Genomic DNA, 23,278 nt, shown 5'->3' on the forward strand with positions numbered 1-23,278 from the left:
GAGGACAATCCAGAATTTTTCATCTTGGAGTCATTAGACTGATGCTTCTCCAGTGAAACGTTATCTGCTTATTTATCTTTTTTTTTTTTAACTTAATACATCTTATTTTTTCAATTATATGGATAGTATTTAAGATTCACTTTTGTAAGATTTTGAGTTCTAATTTTTTTCTCCCTTCCTTCTTCAGCTCTTTTCTCCCCAAGGCAGCAAGCAATCTGATATTGGTGGACAATTATTTTAAACATATTTCCATATTAGTCATGTGAAAGAAAGATCCAAATAAAAGGGAAAAAAACAATAAAAAAGTGAAAATAGCATGCTTTGATCCACATTTACTCTTCATAGTTCTTTTTCTGGATGTAGATGGAATTTTCCACTCCAAGTTTATTGGGACAGTCTTGGATAATTGTATGGCCATCCTTTATTGCTAGCTGATCATCATATAATCTTGCTGCAACTATGTTCAATATTCTTTGTTCAGCTCATTTCACTCAACATCAGTTCATGTAAGCTTTTCCAGGCTTTTCTGAAATTAGTCTGCCCATCATTTCTTATAGAACAATAGTGTCCCATTACATTTAGATACCAGAACTTATCCAGCCATTCCCCAATTGATGGGCATACACTCAATTTCCAATTCCTTGCCATTACAAAAAGAGCTTACGACAAACATTTTTGCACATGTGGGTCCTTTAATCTTTTTATGATCTCTTTGGAATACAGTCCCAGTAGAAACACTGCTGGATCAAAGGGTATGCACAGTTTTACACCCCTTTGAGCATATCATTTTGATGCTCATTTCAAATTGCTATCTAGAATGATTGAATCACTTCACAACTTAGCCAACAATGCATTGGTGTCCTAGTTTTCTCACATTCTCTTCAACATACATCATTATCTTTTCCTGTCATCTTTGCCAATCTGAGAGGTGTGTAGTGGTATCTCAGAGTTGTTTTCATTTGCATTTCTCTAATCAATAGTGATTTAGAACAATTTTCATCTAAGTATAGATAACTTTGATTTCTTCATCTGAAAATTGTTTGTTTATATCCTTTGATCATTTATCAGTTGGGATAATGACAAGTATTCTTATAAATTTGACTCAGTTCTTTATACATTTTAGAAATGAGATCTTTATCAGAAACACTGGCAATAAAGATTGTTTCCCAAGTTTCTGCTTCCCTTCCAATTTTAGTTGCATTGGTTTGATTTAGTTTTTTTTTTTTTTTTTAATATTTCGTGTTACTTATTTGCTTTTTTTTTTTTTAAATAACTTTTTATTGACAGAACCCATGCCAGGGTAATTTTTTACAAACATTATCCCTTGCACTCTCTTCTGTTCCAATTTTTCCCCTCCTTCCCTCCAACCCTTCCCCAAGATGGCAAGCAGTCTTATACATGTTAAATAGGTTACAGTATATCCTAGATAACAATATATGTGTGCAGAACCGAACAGTTTTCTTGTTGCACAGGGAGAATTGGGTTCAGAAGGTATAAATAACCCGGGAAGAAAAACAAAAATGCAAGCAGTTTATATTCATTTCCCAGTGTCCTTTCTTTGGGTGTAGCTGCTTCTGTCCATCTTTGATCAACTGAAACTGAATTAGCTCTCTTTATCGAAGAGATCCACTTCCATCAGAATACATCCTCAAACAGTATCGTTGTTGAGGTATATAATGATCTCCTGGTTCTGCTCATTTCACTTAGCATCAGTTCATGTAAGTCTCGCCGGTCCTCTCTGTATTCATCCTGCTGGTCATTCCTTACAGAACAATAATATTCCATAACGTTCATATACCACAATTTACTCAACCATTCTCCAATTGATGGGCATCTATTCATTTTCCAGTTTCTAGCCACTACAAACAGGGCTGCCACAAACATTTTGGCACATACAGGTCCCTTTCCCTTCTTTAGTATCTCTTTGGGGTATAAGCCCAGTAGAAACACTGCTGGATCAAAGGGTATGCACAGTTTGATAACTTTTTGAGCATAGTTCCAAATTGCTCTCCAGAATGGCTGGATGTGTTCACAGTTTGATTTAGTCTGTGCAAAATTTTTTTGATTTATTGTATCCATTGTACATTTCATAATGTACTCTATTTCTTGTTTGGTTACAGATTTCTCCTTTCTCCAGAGATCTGACAGATAAACTATTCCTTGCTCTCTTATTTTGCTTATAGAATTATTTTTTATGTCAAAATCAAGACGCCCTTCTCACCTTATCTTGGTATAGGGTGAGAGATGTTGGTCTATACCTAGTTTCTGTCATACTATTTTCCAGTTTTTCCCAGCAATATTTTGTAAGTTCATATCCCAGAAGCTGAAGTGGTTTATCAAACATGTTTATCAACAGTATGGGTTTATCACAGTAGATTGCTATGGTCAATTGATTATTTTGTATCTTCTGTACCTAACCTATTCCTCTTATCTACCACTCTTATTTTTCAACCAGTACTAAATGGTTTTGATGACTGCCAGTTTATAATCAGTTTTAGGTCTAGTATGGCTATGCCAGATGGCTGCCATTTTATAACAGTTTTAGATCTCATATGGCTAGGCCACCTTCCTTTGCATTTTTTCCCCCAACAATTCTTTTGCTATTCTGGGCCTTTTATTTTTCCAGAGTCCCAGATTTTTTTTCTCCCTCTTTTCCTTACCTCACCCCTCCCCAAGATAGCAAGTAATTTAATATAGGTTATACATGTACAATAAGTTTAAACGTATTTCCATATTAATCATGTTGTAAAAGAAAGATTTCAAACAAAAGGGAAAAACCACAAGGAAAACAACAACAAAAAGTGAAAACAGTATGCTTTGATTTACATTCAGTCTCCATACCTCTTTCCCTGGAGGCAGACGAAATTTTCCATCCCACGTCTATTGGAATTGTCTTGAATCACTATATTGCTAATAAGTTTGTTATAGGTGAGCATCACATAATCTTGCTGTTGCTATGTACTATGTTCTAGTTCTGCTCACTTCATTCAGCATCAGTTCACGTAAGTTATTATTTTTTCTGTTTTGATAAAATAAGTTTTGGCAGTTTGAGTGGTATGGCACTAAATATGAAAATTAATTTAAATAGAATTGTCATTTTTATTATATTAGTTTGGCTTATCCATGAGCAATTGAGATTTTTCCAATTGTTTAGATCTGACTTCACTTGTATGAAAAGTGTTTTGTAATTGTGTTCATTGTACTTCTTGGGTTTGTCTTGGCAGGCAGAATCCTAAATATTTTATATTGTTTACAGTTGTTTTAAATGGGGCTTTTCTTTTTATGTTTTGCTGCTGGTCTTTGTTGACAGTCTATAGAAATGTTAATGATTTATGTAGTTTTCTTTTATATCCTACAATTTTGCTAAAGTTATTAGTCATTTCAAGTGGTTTTTAGTTTAATTTTCTAAGATTTTCCAAATATATATATCATTATATCATCTGCAAAGAGGGATAGTTTTGTTTCCTTGTTGCCTACTCTAATTCTTTCAGTTTCTTTTTCTTCTCTTATTGTTGAAGATAACATTTCTAGTACAATATTGAATAATAGTGATGATAATGGACATGCTTGTTTCACCCCTGATCTTATTGGGTATGCTGTTAGCTTCTTCCCATTATGTATAATGCTTGTTGGGGTTTTTAGATAGATGCTGCTTATCATTTTAAGGAAAGCTCCATTTATTCCTATACTTTCTAGTATTTTTTTTATAGAAATGGGTGCTATATTTTGTCAAATACTTTTTCTGTACCTACTGATATAATCATATAATTTCTGTTAGTTTTGTTATTGATATAATCAATCATACTGATAGTTTTCCTGATATTAAAGCAGCCCTACTTTCCTGGTATAAATCCTTCGTGGGATTTATCTTGGTGATAAATTGCTATCATGTCTTTGTTAATATTTTATTTAAAGATTTTGCCTCAATATTCATTAGGGAAACTGTTCTATAATTTTTTTCTCTGTTTTGGCTCTTCCTGGTTTAAATATCAACACAATATTTGTGTTATAAAAGGAATTTGGTATAATTTATATAGTTTTAGAATTAATTGTTCTTTAAATGTTTGATAGAATTCACTTGTAAATCCATCTGGCCTTACAGAATTTTTTCTTAGGGATTTTATTGTTGGTTTATTTTATTTCTTTTCTAAAATGGGAATATTTAACTATTTTATTTACTCTTCTGTTAATCTGGGCAAATTTATATTTTTGTAAATATTAATCTATTTCATTTAGATTGTCAGATGTATTGGCATACAGTTGAGCAATAGCCTCTAATTATTGCTTTAATTTTCTCTTCATTAGTGGTAAGTTCACACTTTTCATTTTTGATACTGGTAGATCTCATTTTTCAAGTCACATGAAACTCTTCCTATTTAGCAATTCAATTTATTGAGTTAAATTGAATTTATTGAAATGTTATTATTTTCTGTAGAGGGAAACAGCATAGAAAGCTCACTTGACTGGGAATTATAATTCCTGGGTTCTAGTCTGGCCTCTATCTCCAGCTATATGATCCCAGACTCTTGCCCTGTCTAAATGTCAGCCTTCTTACCTGTACAAGTGATGGAAAGAGAGAAGAAAAGGGATTAGATTATTTTCTTAGATCTCTTCCAGTAGAAGCCATATGCAGGAATTATGTTCTTTTGAAGTAATAGCTATGAAGTATATAAATATAGAAGTGAAGTGAAGAGGACTAAAAAAAGGACATGCACCTTTGATCTGGATATGACCAAATGAGACTGTGCCCTCAAGTACCCTGTATAATTACAAACCAGCTTCCAATTCAAACAATGCACAATTACATGTTAATAGTGCACAGTATACATGGATATGGATGGTATTAGTTGATGCCCCATTCCAACTAGATTTCTAGATACACCCCATAATTTTTTATTCAAATTCAATAATTTCTTCAATTATTATATCCATTTCCTCTGAGCTTTGCCATTATCCAATCATATTCAATAGAAACAGGCATGCCCTTTGTTTTTGTTAGCAATTTTGGAATTTGAGAGTTGGAAAGGATTTTAAACATAAACCTAAGCTGTCTTGAAAAGATAATACACTATAGATGGGAAAAACAATATAGGTAGAATCAGATTTGGCTTTGAATTTTAGCTCCAATATTTAATAGCTGTGTGGTCTTAGGCAAATTACTTTTCTCTTAGCCTCAGTATCCCCATCTGCAAAAGTATTACCTATGTAATGAGGTGGTAAGAAAAGACTTTGCAAACCACAAACATTACATAAATATGAATTGCTAATAATAAATACTAATTCTATTTTTCATCAATATTGTCTACTCCAAAGACATTTGGAGTTCAGATTCTTTATTTCTGAAATTAATTCTTTTTTTTTTGCTTTCCAAATCATCAGTAGGATAATTCATCAGTTGCCATTCAGATATGTCTAATTATTATTATCAATTTATTTACCAGTGGTCTGATAGAGAAGAAAGAAAAGCAAAGGCAGGAAGAGAAAAAACAAGTCAAACTGGAAAAAAAGGAAAAGAAGAAATTGGAGAAGATGGAAAAAATCAAGGAAAAGGAAAATGAAAAGAAACAGAATGAAGGACAAGGGAAAAAAGAAAGAGAGAAGGAAGAGAGAGCAAAGAATGGAAGAGTAATGGGAGAGAAAAATACAAGAAAGGATGGAAAGTCAAAGGAAAAAGAAGAGAAAGCAAGGAAAGAAAGAGTGCAGGAAAAAGAAAGTTTAAAGAAAGAAAAGCACAAAGAAGAGAAAGAAAAGATGAAAGAAAAAAGCAAAGATGAAAAAGAAGAGAAAAAGAAAAATATAGAAAACTCAGAAGAAGAAAGAGAAGACAAGAAGAAGATGATTGAAGCAGAGAGACTGACTTTGCAAAAGCGACTCCAGCTGAAGGGAAGAATGAAAGGGATGAAGGATAGTGAGTTGTGGTGGCCCAAGGAGAAAAAGCTGATTGGAAAGATAGCTATTCAGAATTTTATACAACTCTTGCCAAGTTCCTCTACCACACTCAAGAGCCCAGGTGCTATTTTTTCCCTTACCTTCTTTATTTCACCCAATTGAATTAATACACAGGAGAGAGGGAAGGAGGAAAAGGAGGACAGATGGTGAAGTGGAGGGCACTAGACTGGTAAACAGGAGAACTGGGTTCAGGCCCCAACTCTGAAAATGACTAGCTGTTTGAATTTGGATAAGTCATTAATCCTTTTTAAACTTCAGTTTCCTCCCTCTGTCAAATGAGAAATGTGGACTGGGTCTCTAAGGTCCCTTGTATCCCTAATGTTCTATGAGCTTTCCTTACCCTTGGGGGTTGCCAAGAGATGGAATGACAAGTAATTTGTTGGGGATATATTGTATGGGAAAATTTACCTTTAAGTTCAATGAGCTCTGGTGTCCCTCTTAATTCTGAGATTTTGTGATTCTATCTAAAATTCCATGAATTAAATTGGAACCACAAGGTTTCAATTTGAAATAATGATACAACCTAGTCTATTTAGATCCTAGAAAGAAAACATATCTATATTTCTGTTGTCTAGGAAAGAACCATGCACATTACTTCCAGATCACTATTGGTTTTCAAATAAAGCACAAAAAAGGAAAATTTTGTCATTATGCTTCCATTTCAAGGTGATGGATAGATATGTATTTCCTCTTTTGAAACCATCCATTCATAATCAGTTTACCTATGTGTGAGTCCAGCTTTTGAGTTTTATGATAGTTAGACTTTTGTTAGACTTCTGAAGGTTTATGAGATCACACTTTCTGGGTTTCTGCAATCATGTGTCTAGTGTCATATCACCTACACACTAGACTGTTTCCTTGTCTTGTTATCCAATACTGGACATCCATTTTTTCTGCAGTGTGGTTTTTAGGGAAGTGGTGATACCTCTGGCTCAGGATGTATTAGACTATATGCTGTCATTCCATTCCCTGTCTCTCCTTCCCCCACAATCCTTTCTATGCTAATAAAATTCAGTTAAGTAATTCTCAAGGACAACATTAAAGGGGGAAAAGTCATAAAGGGGAGGGTATAATATAAAGATTGAGGGAAGTTTGTGGGATAGAAGCAGCAAGGTCAGTTTAACTTCTTTACTAGAAAGATGGCAGGTGGAACTAAACAAGTTAAATGTATACATATGAGCTGAAAGTCATTTCTAATACCATCAATCTGTACTATCAGACAGAATTACAAAATTTGAAAGTTGGAAGGAAAATTAGTGGACATTTAATCCAACCCATACCCCAAAAAGATTCCTTATTATAACATACTCCCAAAGAGGTCATCCAGCCTATGGATGAAAGCTATCAAGTGATCCACCATCTCCTGAAGCAAACCCATTCCATTTTTATATTGCTCTAATCATTAAGGAGTTTTTATTGATATCAAGCTTCAGTTTGCCTCTCCATAACTACCTTGCCAACTTTGCTTTTGATTGTGCCTTCTGGGACCAAACTGAAAAAATCTAGTCCCTCCTCACTTGTAGGTCCTCAAATAATTAATTCACCTAAGTCTTTTTTTTAGGCTAAATATGCCTATTCCTTATCTTTGTAGGGGATGGACTAAAAACCTTCAAAGACTTTCCTCTAGATATTTTTTGGCCTATCAATGTCCTTCTGAAACTAGTATTCAGAGCTGAACCTCAGATGAGGTCTGATGGGGTAGGGTACTTCCCTATTTCTGGAAGTTCTGTTCCTTGAGGGCAGCCCAAAATTAAATTAGCTTTCTTAATTGCCACATCACATTGCTGACTCATATTTAGCTTTCAATCCATTAAAATCCCCAGATCTTTTTTAAACAACCACATATTCATGTCTTTCTCATTTAATATTTGTGAAATTTTTTTTATCCTAAGTGTAATACTTTACACTTATCCATACTGAATTTCACTTTATTAAATTTAGTCCAATGATATAGCCTCTAAAGATCCTTTTTGTTTCCTCTCATTCATTCTGTTTGCTGCCCTTCCAATCCACAAATTGGATGAGCTTGTTATCTGTGCTTTTAAAGCTCAGCAGTAGTGCCATGTTTCCATTCAACCATCAACTAACCACTCACCTCCTTGATCTGGTTATTTTATCAGTTGTGAATCCATCTGATTGTATTCTTGCTAATCTGGATTGCTCTCCATCTTCTCCCTAAAAAAAAACTATGAGATATTTTTTCCAAAAGCTTTGCCAAAAGCTAGTTAAACTACATCTACAATTACTATTAATCCTCTCCAGCTACTAGTTTAGTAATCCTGTCAAAAAATGAAAATGCCCTGTTTTGGATGAAACCATACTGATACTTAGTAATCACTACTTTTCTTTATGTGGCCACCTTCATGTTTTTGGTCCATTTTCAAATTTTCAGTAGAATTTTAAGTCAAACTCATAGGCCTACAATTGATATTTTCACTTCTAAAAATACGTTTACCTTCCTCTGCTCTTGTTTTCCATGATCTTTCAGATATAATGGACAGTGGCTCAATAGTCATATGTACCAGTTATCTTAAAACTTGAGAATTTGTTTCTTCTGGGCCAGGTGACTTGAAATCATTAAGGGCAATCTTTTTGAGTTATCTTAAGAATCAACTTCTTGTTAGCCATTCTTATCCCTTTAATTTCCACTGGATTTAGAGATGGAAGAAATCTTAGAGATTATCGAAGCCAAATTTCTCATTTTGTAGATGAGGAAATTGAAACCCACTTCAAATCTTCCTGACTTCAAGTACAATACTATTCTATTCCTGCCCCACCCCTTTAAATAGAAAGCAAGAGAAATTAAATGACTTGCTAAAAGTTAGATGAGATATTTGAGAGATTTCTCTCCTCCAGATTTCCAGTCTTCTTATCAATGTTTCTAGTTACAGGAATACAAGAATACAGTACTTACTTCTTATTTTTACTTTTTAGACATAGAGGACCATGTCAACAGGCCAAAGAAGAGACACATGGACCTTCAGGAACATCTGGATCAGAAGTAAGATTTTTTTTTTCTCTGTTACCTACACTATTGTGCATTTGACTTAAGGTCACATATATATTTTGTATGTACATACCATACAAAAGTATGGAAAATCATCTGGAGTATGAGTCAGAAGACCTAGTAGTTCCTATGTGATCTTGTCAAAGAAATTCAATTTTACTTTTTCTGAGTCTCAGTTTCCCATTTGTAAAACAAAAAACGCCCCCCCCAAAAAAAAAATTGCAAACTACAGACTTAGACTAGATGTGTTTGACTCTCTATTCTAGTTCACATTAACATCTGCCTTGCCACTGTACTCCAAGGATCATGGACTTTATATCTGATCTGCAGCTGAAACCTGTGTGTGTGTGTGTGTGTGTGTGTGTGTGTGTGTGTGTAATGGTCTTCCCTCGTGAGAATATGAGCTCCCTGAGATTAGAGGCTGTCTTACTTTTCTATTTATATCTCCAAAGCTTGCCACTTAGTAAGTGTGCTAGTAAATCCTCCATGCATTCAAATTCCATGATACTATGATATCTAGCCAGCAATTAAATCAAATATGTTGTTTGTTGCCATGTTATCTAGATAACTATTAACATTGTTTATTGAGCTGACTGAAGTGATCAGCAGAATGAACAACTCTACAAAATTCATGGGCAATTTCTTCCTTTCCAAGATAAGAATTTATGATTATTGTCTACCAAAATTATTCATTTAACAACAGTACTTAGCACCATTCTAAGCCTTGTGGAAAATTTAAACACTAATTGGACAAGATCCATGATTTCATATGGAGTTTATGGGCTTATCATTGTGATGAGATATCACAACAATAATGTAGGACAGAATGTGAGAAATACCCTGAAATATATAAAATATTACAGAAGTTAATAGGGGAACAGGAGAAGGCAGATCACTACTAGATAAGGATAAGGAATATTTATTTAGATACTTAGATTATTTAGATACTTCTCCAGTATAAACTGGAGAATACAGAAAAGGTAAAAATTTTGGGGGGACTGACTGGGATATGTTTCAATTCAATAAAAAATTTATTAACTACCCATTGTATATTAGTCCTGTGCTAAGCGCTGGGATTCACACATGAAAAGCAATACAGTTCTTGTTTGCAAGGAACAGCTAACTTAGTAGAGGGGATATATACTATATAACTACAATACAAATTTAAACATAATTGAGGGGATGGGAAAACACAATTCAAACCCAGGTCTTCCTGGATTCAGCTCAGGCCCTGATATGCCATATTGTTTCCCTGTTTAGGTAATGATGAGCTAAAAAAGGTTTTGAGCAGAGGAATGCTCAGTGCACTAGTATAAGGATAGATAGGAGATAGGAAAGACTGGTGGCAGGGAAGTCAATGAAGGCTATTATTATAATAGTCCAGATGAGAAGTGATCAGGCCCAAAACATGGTGGTAGCAATGGGGATCCCAGAATAGAGGTGATAGGTACTAAAGATATTGGCAGAGATAAAATTGATAAGGCTTAGCAACCAATTGGTTGTGTGTCAAAGATAACTTTAAGATTTCAAGCCTAGGTGATTGGGAGAATGGTGGTGCACAGAAATAGAGAAATTAAGAATAAGGGCAAATTTGGTAGCAAAGATGAAGAGTAAACTTTGGACATACTAAATTTGATCTGACAGCTGGGAAAATGAGGGCTGGATCTCAAAGGAGAGATTGGATCTGGAGATGTAGATTGAGCAGCCATATAGAGAGGATGATCATTGAAGCCATGAAAGTACATGAAATTGCAGAGAGATATGCAGACAAGCATTATGATAGTTATCTTGCAAGGGTGAAGGGGGAAACAGGGGTGAGTGGGAAGGAAGTTAAGGAACTGGGAAGGAGATAGAGGAGGAGATATGAGAGAGGTTAGTAATTAAGGTAGGAAAGAGCAGTATTATAAAAGTTTAGGAGGAGGCAATATCAAGAAGGGAGAGAGGATAGTCAAGAGTACCAAATGCTACAGAAAAAAAGGTCAAGGCTCATGAGGAATGAGTAAATGGGCTCTGAATCTGACATTGGAGAGAACAGTTTTAGTGAAGTTTTAGTACAGTGGAATGGAAATCTGATGCCAAGGGAGTGAGAAGTTAGTGACTGACAAAGAAATAGAAGCAACAAATGTAGAAGTTGGAAGTGAAGCAAAGGAGAGAGAAGGGGGAGCAATAGGTTGGATAGCAGGGTGAAACTTTTTCTATTTTTTTGTTTTTTGATTGAACAGATCTTGGCATTCTTTAGAAAGGAAAGAGGTAGGTTGGAGAAACAGAAAAAGAGAGACAGAAAGAAGTAATTAATATATTACAAGATGCCAAAAAAATCAAGAGATTAGAATATAGAGGTGTAGAGGTTGGCTTTGGCAGTAAGGATCCTGTTGAGTCCCTTTGAATCTTTCCAAAAGAAAGAGGATGAGACAATGGGTAAAAAGTTTTTACAATGTAGAAGAGGAAAGCTTTTTTGCAGTAGTTCATCTAGTGAATGGTTGATGGTATTGCAGATGGAATTGGAAGTTTTGAGGAAAGGGGAGAGAGAACTGAGAGATGAGACAAAGGTAGATTAAGGATAAACTGTGAAGGGCCTTTTATATATTAGATGTACTGTTTAAAATAGGAATAAACTTTAGTGTTGTTGACCTTATCACATAGGCAAGTCAGGGGTTTTTCAACCAGCTCATTCATTTATCCCACAGATTTGTGGGGCAGAAGGGGAAAACAAATAGAAAGGAAAGAAAATCCAAGGGAAGAGGTAATGTCAGCATTTCAGAAGAGGAAGACCAAACTGAGAAGAACAAAATTAAAAGAATGGACAAGAAACAGAAATTAGGGACTGTCAAAGTTCTAAGAAGGAGAAGTATTTGTTTCCAAAAAATGACACTTGGAGATCTGCACCCACTCTATACCCCACGCCCCTACAGAATCTATGTGTTTACACTTGAAGGCACCCATACAGAGACAACCACCATCAGTAATGGTAACTCTTGCTTTTTAAAATTTCCTTTTTTAATCCCTCCCTTTTCCTTTTCCTTTAATCATTTCCTTTTTTACTCCACTAGAATTAATAAGTGAAAGTTACAGGGAAACAAATTTTGCTTCAATATAAGAAAGAAATTCCTAACAATTAAAATTATTGAACAATAGAAAATGTCACTTTTTAGGTGGTGAAAGCTCATCACTGAAATACTTGAAAAGGGATTAAATAGTAATTACTTTGCTGGTCATATGAAAATATCCAAAGATTTGTCAATAGATATTTCTACCAACTATACTTATCAATGTGCAGAGACATTTTATTAACCGGTTTTTTAACTGGTTTTATTATATGCTCAAAGCATAGGCATCTGGTATGTAAATGACCATAGAGCACCAGAAAGTTTTTGTAAGACTTAAATAGTCTTTTAGATTCATTATCAGAAAAAAAAAAGGTACAATTAGATTTTACAGATGCCAAAAGAGAGAGGGAAAAGTCTTACATCTTAAAGATAATTGTGTAACATGAAATAGATGTATGGGCAATGAATACATGGATGAATAACAGCATGAATTAGTATATGTGAAGTGAAGGAATGGAGGAAAAGGGAGGTTTACATGTCAAAGATAATAGAAAAGGAAAAATATTATATCAGGTCAAATTATGAATTGCTTAACAATTATTAAGAATTCTTCTAAAAAGACTACAGAAAATCATCCCCAGGATAATACACCACGATCAAGTAGGATTTATACCAGGAATGCAGGGCTGGTTCAATATTAGGAAAACTATCAGTATAATAGGTCATATTAATAATCAAATTAACAAAAACCATATGATCATCTCAATAGATGCAGAAAAAGCATTTGATAAAATCCAACATCCATTCCTATTAAAAACTCTTGAGAGTATAGGAATAAATGGACTCTTCCTTAAAATAATCAGTAGCATATATTTTAAACTAGCAGTAAGCATCATATGTAACGGGGACAAACTGCAACCATTCCCATTAAGATCAGGAGTGAAACAAGGTTGCCCACTATCACCGTTACTATTTAATATTGTATTAGAAATGCTAGCTTTGGCAATAAGAGTTGAGAAAGAGATTAAAGGAATAAGAATAGGCAATGAGGAAACCAAATTATCACTCTTTGCTGATGATATGATGGTATACTTAGAGAACCCCAGAGACTCTATTAAAAAGTTATTAGAAACAATCCACACCTTCAGCAAAGTTGCAGGATACAAAATAAACCCACATAAGTCATTAGCATTCTTATATATCACTAACAAAACCCAACAGTTAGAGTTACAAAAAGAAATTCCATTTAAAGTAACTACTGATTGTATAAAATATTTAGGAATATATCGGCCAAGGGAAAATCAGAAACTTTATGAGCAAAACTACAAAACACTTTCCACACAAATTAAGTCTGATTTAACCAACTGGAAAAATATTAAATGATCTTGGATTGGGCGAGCAAATATAATAAAGATGACCATACTACCTAAATTAATCTATTTATTTAGCGCTATACCAATCAGACTCCCAAAAAACTACTTCGATTAACTAGAAAAAATAACAACAAAGTTTATATGGAAAAACAAAAGGTCAAGAATTTCAAGGGAATTAATGAAAAAAAAAATCAAATGAAGGTAGCCTAGCTGTACCAGATCTAAAATTACATTATAAAGTAGCAGTTACTAAAACCACTTGGTATTGGCTAAGAAATAGATTAGTTGATCAATGGAATAGGTTAGGTTCAAAGGACAAAACAGCCAATAACTTTAATAATCCAGTGTTTGAGAAATCCAAAGACCCCAGTTTTTGGGATAAGAACGCATTATTTGACAAAAATTGCTGGGAAAATTAGAAATTAGTATGGCAGAAACTAGGCATTGACCCACACTTAACACCGTACACCAAGACAAGGTCAAAATGGGTTCATGAGCTAGGCATAAAGAATGAGATTATAAATAAAATGGAAGAGCATAGGATAGTTTACCTGTCAGACCTATGGAAGAGGGAGGAATTTATGACTAAAGAAGAACTAGAGATCACTATTGACCACAAAATAGAAAATTTTGATTATATCAAATTGAAAAGTTTTAGTACAGCAAAACAAATGCAGACAAGATTAGAAGGGAAACAATAAACTGGGAAAACATTTTTACAATCAAAGGTTCTGATAAAGGCCCCATTTCCAAAATATATAGAGAATTGATTCTAATTTATAAGAAATCAAACCATTCTCCAATTGATAAATGGTCAAAGGATATGAACAGACAATTCTCAGATAAAGAAATTGAAACTATTTGTAGTCATATGAAAATATGCTCCAAATCATTATTAATCAGAGAAATGCAAATTAAGACAACTCTGAGATACCACTACACATCTGTCAGATTGGCTAGAATGACAGGGAAAGATAATGCGGAATGTTGGAGGGGTTATGAGAAAACAGGGACACTGATACATTGTTGGTGGAATTGTGAACACATCCAGCCATTCTGGAAAGCAATTTGGAACTATGCTCAAAAAGTTATCAAACTGTGCATACCCTTTGATCCAGCAGTGTTTCTACTGGGCTTATACCCCAAAGAGATACTAAAGAAGGGAAAGGGACCTGTATGTGCCAAAATGTTTGTGGCAGCCCTGTTTGTAGTGGCTAGAAGCTGGAAAATGAATGGATGCCCATCAATTGGAGAATGGTTGAGTAAATTGTGGTATATGAACGTTATGGAAATATTATTGTTCTGTAAGGAATGACCAGCAGGATGAATACAGAGAGGACTGGCGAGACTTACATGAACTGATGCTAAGTGAAATGAGCAGAACCAGGAGATCATTATATACCTCAACAACGATACTGTTTGAGGATGTATTCTGATGGAAGTGGATCTCTTCGATAAAGAGAGCTAGTTCAGTTTCAATTGATCAAGGATGGACAGAAGCAGCTACATCCAAAGAAAGAACACTGGGAAATGAATATAAACTGCTTGCATTTTTGTTTTTCTTCTCGGGTTATTTATACATTCTGAATCCAATTCTACCTGTACAACAAGAAAACTGTTTGGTTCTGCACACATATATTGTATCTAGGATATACTGTAACCTATTCAATATGTAAAGGACTGTTTGCCATCTGGGGGAATGGGTAGAGGGAAGGAAGGGGAAAAATCGGAACAGAAGTGAGTGCAAGGGATAATGCTGTAAAAAATTACCCTGGTATAGAATTCTTCTTAGAAATTCTGAAATTTATAACTAGCAATATTTGTCACAAAGCTGGACCAGAAATTCTTTTATTTTGAAGTAGTTAATCATCTATATTAAATTATTGGAAGTCTCACCCAAATTCCACACTATGCAGAAAACCTCAGCCTCTTGTATGATTTTCCTTACAAATAAAATGGCCATACTGGAGCCAAATGACAAAGGAAATAAAAAAACCTTTTGACACCACAAATAGGATTTCTTTATTGAATCAGGATTTCTAGAGTCCCTTCTGATTTTGAGATTCTGTAAGTCTATGTCTCATTGCATTCCTAGAACAACATCCTGTTTTCATTCAGTCTCCCTTTTCTACCCACCAATTCTGTGACCATAGATATTTCACCTCTTTGGGCCCAAACATCTTCCTGTAAAATGTAAGACTAAGTGATCCCTGAAGTCTCTCTTTTATATTTTCTATATATCTTTAAAAACTTTCTTCAAATTGTCTTTGACTGATTCAAATAAATTCTCACAAATCTGTTCCATGTAATGTCAAATAGCCAATTTATTTTGCCCTTTTATTGTTCAATTTCTTCCTTCAGTGTTCCTCAAAAGTATCCCACTCCATGTGTACTAACTCATTCTGTCAGTCATCCATGTATTCATTCATCACACACCTATGAAATGCCTGTGTATTCTGTATGCAATACTTTACACTAGGGGTCTTCCTTTCTTTGTTGTCTTGCACTATTTTTGTGTAGCTTATAATTTAAATTAATAATAACGTATCTATAACCTTTAATATTTATATTTTTTTCTGCAATGATTCTGTGAGGTATGGGGATTATAAATATTACCATTTCCCATTTTACTGACAAGGAAACAAATTCAGAGAGGTTATGACTCAGGGACTTTAACTTTAATTAATTAACAACCAATCAATCACAAAATATTTTTTATTCAAATCCATGACTCTGATTAATAATTTCCCCTATATTCAAAAGAAATCCTCAGATTTTGAATTCTTGAGAAAGGACCCAAGTTTCTCAATTTAAAGGGAACGTCTTTCAAATTAATTTTTTTTTTGTTTGTTCCTCATCATTGCATTCACCAGGATTATCCATTTCTTTGGAGGAGTACACAGGTATGGTTTTATTCTTCTTTTTGTCTTCCAGGAGATAGACAGTACAGTCTTGACCCAGAGGAGAGAGAGAAAGTCACTCTTGAAGGGAGGTAAGAAGTTTTAACTTTAGGGTTTTTTTTCCCCTGAATGTTAGATTTTGGTGGGACAAAGAAATTCTTAGAAAAAAAGTGAAACTTCTCTTCCTAAAAGCTGTTATATTCTATTCCTGTCCCTGCACGTTCATTCTATAGTCACAAATGTTGCTCCAAATCATCCCTTTCACAATGGGAACAATTGTGTCACCTTAGCTCAGAAATGATATATTTGGAAAGAGGGAGAAAGTAGAAGAAAATGAAAATTCTGGGATGGGAACTGCTTCTGCCTCGACAGATGAATAATGCCAATCTTAGTTAACCCCTGCCCCCAACATTACTTCTATTTGGGTAATAGGGTGGAAAAATTCTCAGGGTTCCTTTTACTCTCTTTATCTAGACTGATGACACAGCTTGTGCAAAAGGGCAAGGTAAGTGGGATTCCCTTGACTGCTAGTATTCTTCTTTAATTTAGTGCCCTGCAGAGAGGAAATGCTCACTAAATATGTTTCATCAGATTAACTATCCAGTAGATACTTTTACCAGTAAATATAGCTATAGAGTAGAGGCATCTGGGAATGGTAGGGAATGGGAGTTGGGATGACCAGAATTCAGCTCCCCTCTCTAACCTAAAAGTGAGTCACATAATGTCTCAGTGCCTCCACACAATCCTCTGAATTGAAGCTGAGTTGCAGATCACTGATAGCAACATGGACACAGTGATAGATTTACACTCTGAAGGAAATAATAGATTTGATATTGTGTATTACTCATTTCCCAGGACTGATGAGAAGATCAAATGAGAACAAAAGCACTTGTTAATCAAATACCATATAATTATGTTGTTTTTATTGTTGCTGTTATTATTATTGCAAATGATAATAGATGTTCTTTTACTGATTTTATGATAAAATACTGATTTTATGAAGTGAATAATTTTTTCCTTATACAAACTCTGTGGAAAAACACATTTAACTCAGTTCAGTAAGATTAATTAGATGTCTACCATACTGGCGATAAAAAAAATGAAAAAAAATTACAGAATTCCCACCCTCAGGACATCTACAATCTAGTTTGTGGATGAGTTGTACCTACAAAGGTAAAATATGAGATCAAGAGAAATCAAATGAAGGCACTTGAAAGATGAAGCTGGGAAAATGAGAAAAAGCTTTGTGGAGGATATGGCACATTGAAGAAAGAAAAGTGTTTCAAATAACAAACTGTTCTGGGTATGGAAGAGAGGGGAAAGGGAAAGGAGGACAATGATCTGTAGAAACTTAAAGAGGCAAGAGAAAGCAAGATAAGATTAGGAACAATGAGTAACTCAATTTGGCTAGAACATGTGAAGGTAAGCAGTGTGAGATAAAATTGAAAAGATAATTTGGAGACATTGTAGGAGCTCTTGATTATCAGGCTAAGGGGCATGTATTTTATTTCTTTGTCACTAACATACTCCATGGTAACAAACCCTGAAGGCTGATTCTATACATCTACACTTGGATAGAAAAATAGACATTTTAATTAGTAATCTAGTGGTTGGATTTTGATTGAAAGTTTTATTTTCTGTCTAGACAGAAAATAAAACAAATAAAAATAAACAAACAAAAAACTATGATTGAGGCAAGAATTTCATATGATGAAATTTGCCCTTTTGTTTCTACTCTTTTCTAAATTCTTTATTTCTCCTCTATGATTCTCAGATAAGAAGGCACTTTCTCTCTCTTGCATCCATCTTCACTATTAGTGTGAATGTTGATCTCACCTATGCCTTCCTCTCCCATCTTCCTTTCAGTATGTTTGCTCCTTTTTTTTCTGCCAACACTTTTTTTTATTATTATAGTTTTTTATTGACAGAGCATATGCATGGGTAATTTTTCAACATTGACGCTTACAAACACTTCTGTTCCAACTTTTCCCTTCCTTCCCTCCACCCCTTTCCCTAGAAGGAAGGCAGTCTCATACATGTTAAAGTATATCTTAAATATAATATATGTGTACATATTTATACAGTTCTCTTGTTGCACAAGAAAAATCAAATTTAGAAAGGTAAAAATAACTTAGGAAGAAAAACAAAAATGCAAGCAGTCCACACTCGTTTCCTGGTGTTATTTCGCTGAGTGTAGCTGGTTCTGTTCATTACTGATCAATTGGAACTGAATTGGATCCTCTCATTGTCGAAGATAGCCACTTCCATCAGAACTGATCTGTATATAGTATTGTTGTTGAAGTGTATAATGATCTCCTGTTCTGCTCATTTCACTCAGCATCAGTTCATGTAAGTCTCTCCAAGCCTCTCTGTATTCATCCTGCTGGTCATTTCTTGCAGAACAATAATATTCCATAACATTCATATACCACAATTTACTCAGTCAATCTCCAATTGATGGGAATCCATTCAATTTCCAGTTTCTAGCCACTATGAAAAGGGCTGCCATGAACATTTTTGCATATACAGGTCCCTTTCCCTTCTTTAATATCTCTTTGGGATATAAGCCCAGTAGTAACACTGCTGGATCAAAAGGCATGCAGTTTGATAACTTTTTGAGCATAGTTCCAAATTGCTCTCCATAATGGATGGATCCATTTACAACTCCACAAACAATACATCAGTGTCCCAGTTTTCCTGCATCCCCTCCAACATTAGTCATTATTTTTTCCTGTCATCTTAGCCAATCTGACAGATGTGTAGTGGTATCTCAGAGTTGTTTTAATTTGCATTTCTCTGAATAATAATGATTTGGAGAACCTTTTCATATAAATAGAAATAGTTTTAATTTCATCATCTGAAAATTGTCTGTTCATAACCTTTGACTATTTATCATTTAGAGAATGGCTTTATTTCTTATAAATTAGTCAATTCTCTATATATTTTGGAAATGAGGTCTTTATCAGAACTTTTAACTGGAAAAAGGTTTTCCCGGTTTATTGCTTCCCTTCTAATCTTGTCTGCGTTAGTTTTCTTTGTACAAAATTTTCTATTTTGTGATGATCTCTATGTTCTTCTTTGGTCACAAATTCCTTCCTTCTTCACAGGTCTGAGAGGTAAACTATCTTATGTTCTAATTTATTTATAATCTCGTTCTTTGTACCTAAATCATGAACCCATTTTGATCTTATCTTGGTGTACGGTGTTAAGTGTGGGTCCATGCCTAGTTTCTGCCACAGTATGTTTGTTTCTTATGAACTTTCACTCAACCCTAGCAATACCAATTCATGGAGTGTGATAAGTGAAATCTGAAATAAGGGGAAAAAAAGATTTTGAGCTTCCAAATATATCAATTTATTAAGCAATGCATGTCAAATGCACGACAAATAGAGACCAGGTCTCCTCAGCTTGGATATGAACCCAAATACAAGGAGAGGCATATTTTTATGCTTTAAAAACAATCAAATAAGAACAATTAATTAAAAGAAAACAATTAACAAGATACAAACCAGAATACAAAATTAGGCAATCTGATTTTTAATTAGAGAAAAGATTAGGAGCTTTCCAAGTTGGAAAGGCAAAGAGTGAGTTTTAGTTGAGTTGGGAGGAAGCAAATGAATTTCAAGGTCTTTCCTTTTGTAGATTTTGGAGATGCTGATTAATTATATCTATCTTTATTTACAAAACAATAGATGGCTTATGTCATCTAATTTTCTATGAGTTATTTACAGAAAAAACAACAAGATATGGAGGATAATGCATGTTGTAGACCAAGATAGAGCATCAACTTGATTCTCTCTATTCTCACACCAAATCAAATTCATTTTATTAATGGTCCTTCACATCATCTTGTCAGGAAATAATGTATTATAGTGCATGATGCTTTGCACCCCATTTCAAGGTTCCTGCTCCTACATTAGGCCCTTTGATTTTCCAGGTATTTATCCAAAGACCAGTGCATATATTCTACCACCTAACCCTATTCACATTCTGCTGATGCCCTCCTGTTCACCACAAGGGCCGAGTTCTCTTCCTTAGAAATGAAAGGCATTCCTGAGAAACACAATCTCTGCTTAGAGAAAATATCTCAGTGTTCACTCTCCCTGAGATTATATGTATGTATGTATGAGAATGTATGTAAGATTCCTTTTGTACCCCACCTCCAATGGAATCCAAGAGGGTACAACTCAATAGGGATAAATCTAAAATTTTACACTTGGGTTCAAACAATTAATTTCACAAGTACAAAATGAAAGAAAGACATGATTGGGCAGTAATTTAAAGAGGATCTGGAACTTTTGGGGAGAACTGTAAGCTCAATATTAGAAATGGAGGGGTTGAGGCAACCATACTTAGGCAGATCTCAGCTGTAATTCCATGCTCAGCTCTAGGTACCAGTTTAAGAAGTTAATTGATAAGCTGGAAAATGTTCAGAGGTGGGCAACCAGCATGTTGAAGGGCCTTGAGTCCTGCCATTTTAGGATGAATTGAAGGAATGGATCACATTTTTTTCTGGAGAAGGGAAGACATGATAGCTGCCTTCAAGTGTTTGAAAGGCAGTCATGTAGAGAAGGAATTAAACTTATTCCATATGAAAACTTTTAATTTTGCTCCCAGATGATGAAAATCTAACTTTTCTCAACGTTACACTGGCCCAGGCTCACATAGTAAACAATGGTGGTGTGAGGAAGTGTTGTTTTAGATAAATTTATCTCTTTTTCACATCTTTTGTTTTCTTAGTTTAATAATCTGTTGTGTTTTTCTTTGTTTTAGAAAACTGCAATACAGGAGACATTCCCAAAAGTCAAAGGTAGGTAAAGAATGAGAACCAAATAAAGAGTAAGAACCAGATGGCAAAGCCCTCTTGACCTAAGGGAATTATAGATATCTGTATTTGGAGGGAAAAAAGAGTTTTCTGCTGATTGTGGGCTGTGAATACAAAGGACCATCACATCTCATTTTAATTTTGATGTTTTTGAATGTTCATTTACTAAACAGAAATCAAATAATCAACCAACAGATATTTTTAAGCACATATTATGTGTCAGACACTGGGCTAGCTGTTAGAGGTCCAAAGACAACAATTAGTCTTTGTTCTTAAGAGTCATTGTGCATTATATATAAAGAAAAAAAAAATCATTGAAGCTTCCCTACCTTTCCAAAACCTAGCAAAGAAGTGAGATAACCAATGCATTTATGTTTGAGGCTGAATCAGTGCTATTTTCCATGGTGATTATGTCCATGGTAACAATGTATTCACTATTGCAATCCCAATAATTCATGAGATTAATATAGGCAAAGCCAATAGAATGAACTTAAAAGAAGTTATCTTTAGAGGACAGTCTGATTGAGGTGACACTAAAGGATGATTTAACATCCTTTTGGATGTTATTTTGGAATCTTGAGAAATGAGCCCAAAGGGCAAAAACTACCGCATCAGATAGTATATTTGTTGTTGTTTAGTCATTTCAGTCATGCCTAATTGTGTGTGATCCCATTTGGGGGTGTTCTCCAGCTTATTTTAAGATGTGAAAACAGGATTTAAGATGTGAGGCAAACAGGATTAAATGACTCATATCTGAGGCCAGATTTGAACCCATGAAGATAAATTTTCCTGATTCTTAGCCCAATGCCACTTAGCTCCCCAGATATTATACTAGTTATCATAGTAAATTCAGAACAGAGCAAAATTATGGTGAATTTTTAACTTATGAAATTAGGGATCATTCCAAAGTTAGTTGCATAAAAGTAATGATCATACCACTATATCACTATGCTGATTTAATAACTTGTGATCTGAATTTTGAAGCAAATAGACCAAAAGAGATTCTCTAAAAGTCACAGTTAAGTCTACCTAAGAGAACAAATAACTTGCCTTTTCTGGAATTTTTATGAAATGACTGCTAGTTAAAAAAAACACCGATAAGAAATATTTGGTGGTGTCATACAGCTTAACAAAAAATGATGGAAAAGATTATCCCAACTCAGGTTCTTTAAAAAATGCATATTTGCTGGTCCAGAATTTTCACTGGATTGTGATAGTACAGTGGACATAGAGATAGATTGTTACTAAACATGAACATAAAGACTTGCTAATCTTAGGAAAAGCATTAATAAAAGACTCAAATGATGCCACAAAGTTGCTTTGATTGTCCTATGTTACCTGGAGAAATTTATACCTGGATAGCTAGACTATGGGACAATCACAATGGAAGGATCCATTATGACAACTTAAAAAATAAAAGTGACTTAGAGAATATGCAATAGTTTATAATAATTGTGAAGAAATGCTTTTTACTTTACTATTAGATTGCAAACTCCTTGAGACAGAGGCTATCTTTTGCCTCCTTTTGTATTCCCACTGCTTAGCACAGTGCTTGGAATATAGTAATTGCTTAATAAATGTTTATTGAAAAAATGTTTATTTATTCTATGATTGTATATGAAGTGTACACCAGGGAGAGTGGGTAGTTAATTGGAATTAAAAGAACTGAATTCAATTCCAGGCCTTGACACTTAAGTAGTATGACACTGAGCTAGTTATTTTGTGTCTCAGCCTCAACTTCCTTATCTATAAAATATGGACAATAATACCTGCCCTACTAGTCTCACAGAGTTTTTGTGAAGAAAGTAAATTGTAAATCATAACATGCTATAGAAATATTGTTATTATTGATATTAAATGAAATGTACTCTGCTCATATTTAGAATTGACATTTGGTGCACTAAGAGAAATAAAGGGGAGTATCCACCTTTAAATAAGGAGAGTCTGGGGAAAATGAACTATTGCAGCTACATATGGTCTATTTGTAATAGTGGGGACATATAGACTAAAAGTCTTAGGGAAGATTATTAGTACATATTGAGTTATTGTAACTATTATAATTATAGAAAATAAAAGTAGAAAATCTTAGGTTATCTTGCAGTTACAAGACTCAGTCCCCTGGATCCTTCTTGAGGTGGGGAAAAGGTTAGAGAGGAGAAAGGGAGCACTTTTTCACA

The 23,278-nt window shown here is 34.4% G+C and overlaps 1 protein-coding gene across 3 annotated transcripts in view; it reads left to right on the top strand.

Moving 5' to 3' along the window:
* The window catches only part of LOC127560829 (calponin homology domain-containing protein DDB_G0272472-like), a 101,851-nt gene that overhangs the window by 41,276 nt on the left and 37,297 nt on the right, over positions 1-23,278 (top strand). For all 3 annotated transcript variants that reach the window (XM_051995703.1, XM_051995704.1, XM_051995705.1), the window contains 6 exons: positions 5,442-6,010; positions 8,884-8,950; positions 11,644-11,924; positions 16,311-16,368; positions 16,751-16,781; positions 21,050-21,086. In XM_051995703.1, coding sequence (XP_051851663.1) covers positions 5,442-6,010; positions 8,884-8,950; positions 11,644-11,924; positions 16,311-16,368; positions 16,751-16,781; positions 21,050-21,086 — 1,043 coding nt within the window. The remainder of the gene's footprint in view (positions 1-5,441; positions 6,011-8,883; positions 8,951-11,643; positions 11,925-16,310; positions 16,369-16,750; positions 16,782-21,049; positions 21,087-23,278) is intronic.

Source organism: Antechinus flavipes, chromosome 4 (assembly GCF_016432865.1).
Source record: "Antechinus flavipes isolate AdamAnt ecotype Samford, QLD, Australia chromosome 4, AdamAnt_v2, whole genome shotgun sequence".
NCBI lineage: Eukaryota > Metazoa > Chordata > Mammalia > Dasyuromorphia > Dasyuridae > Antechinus > Antechinus flavipes.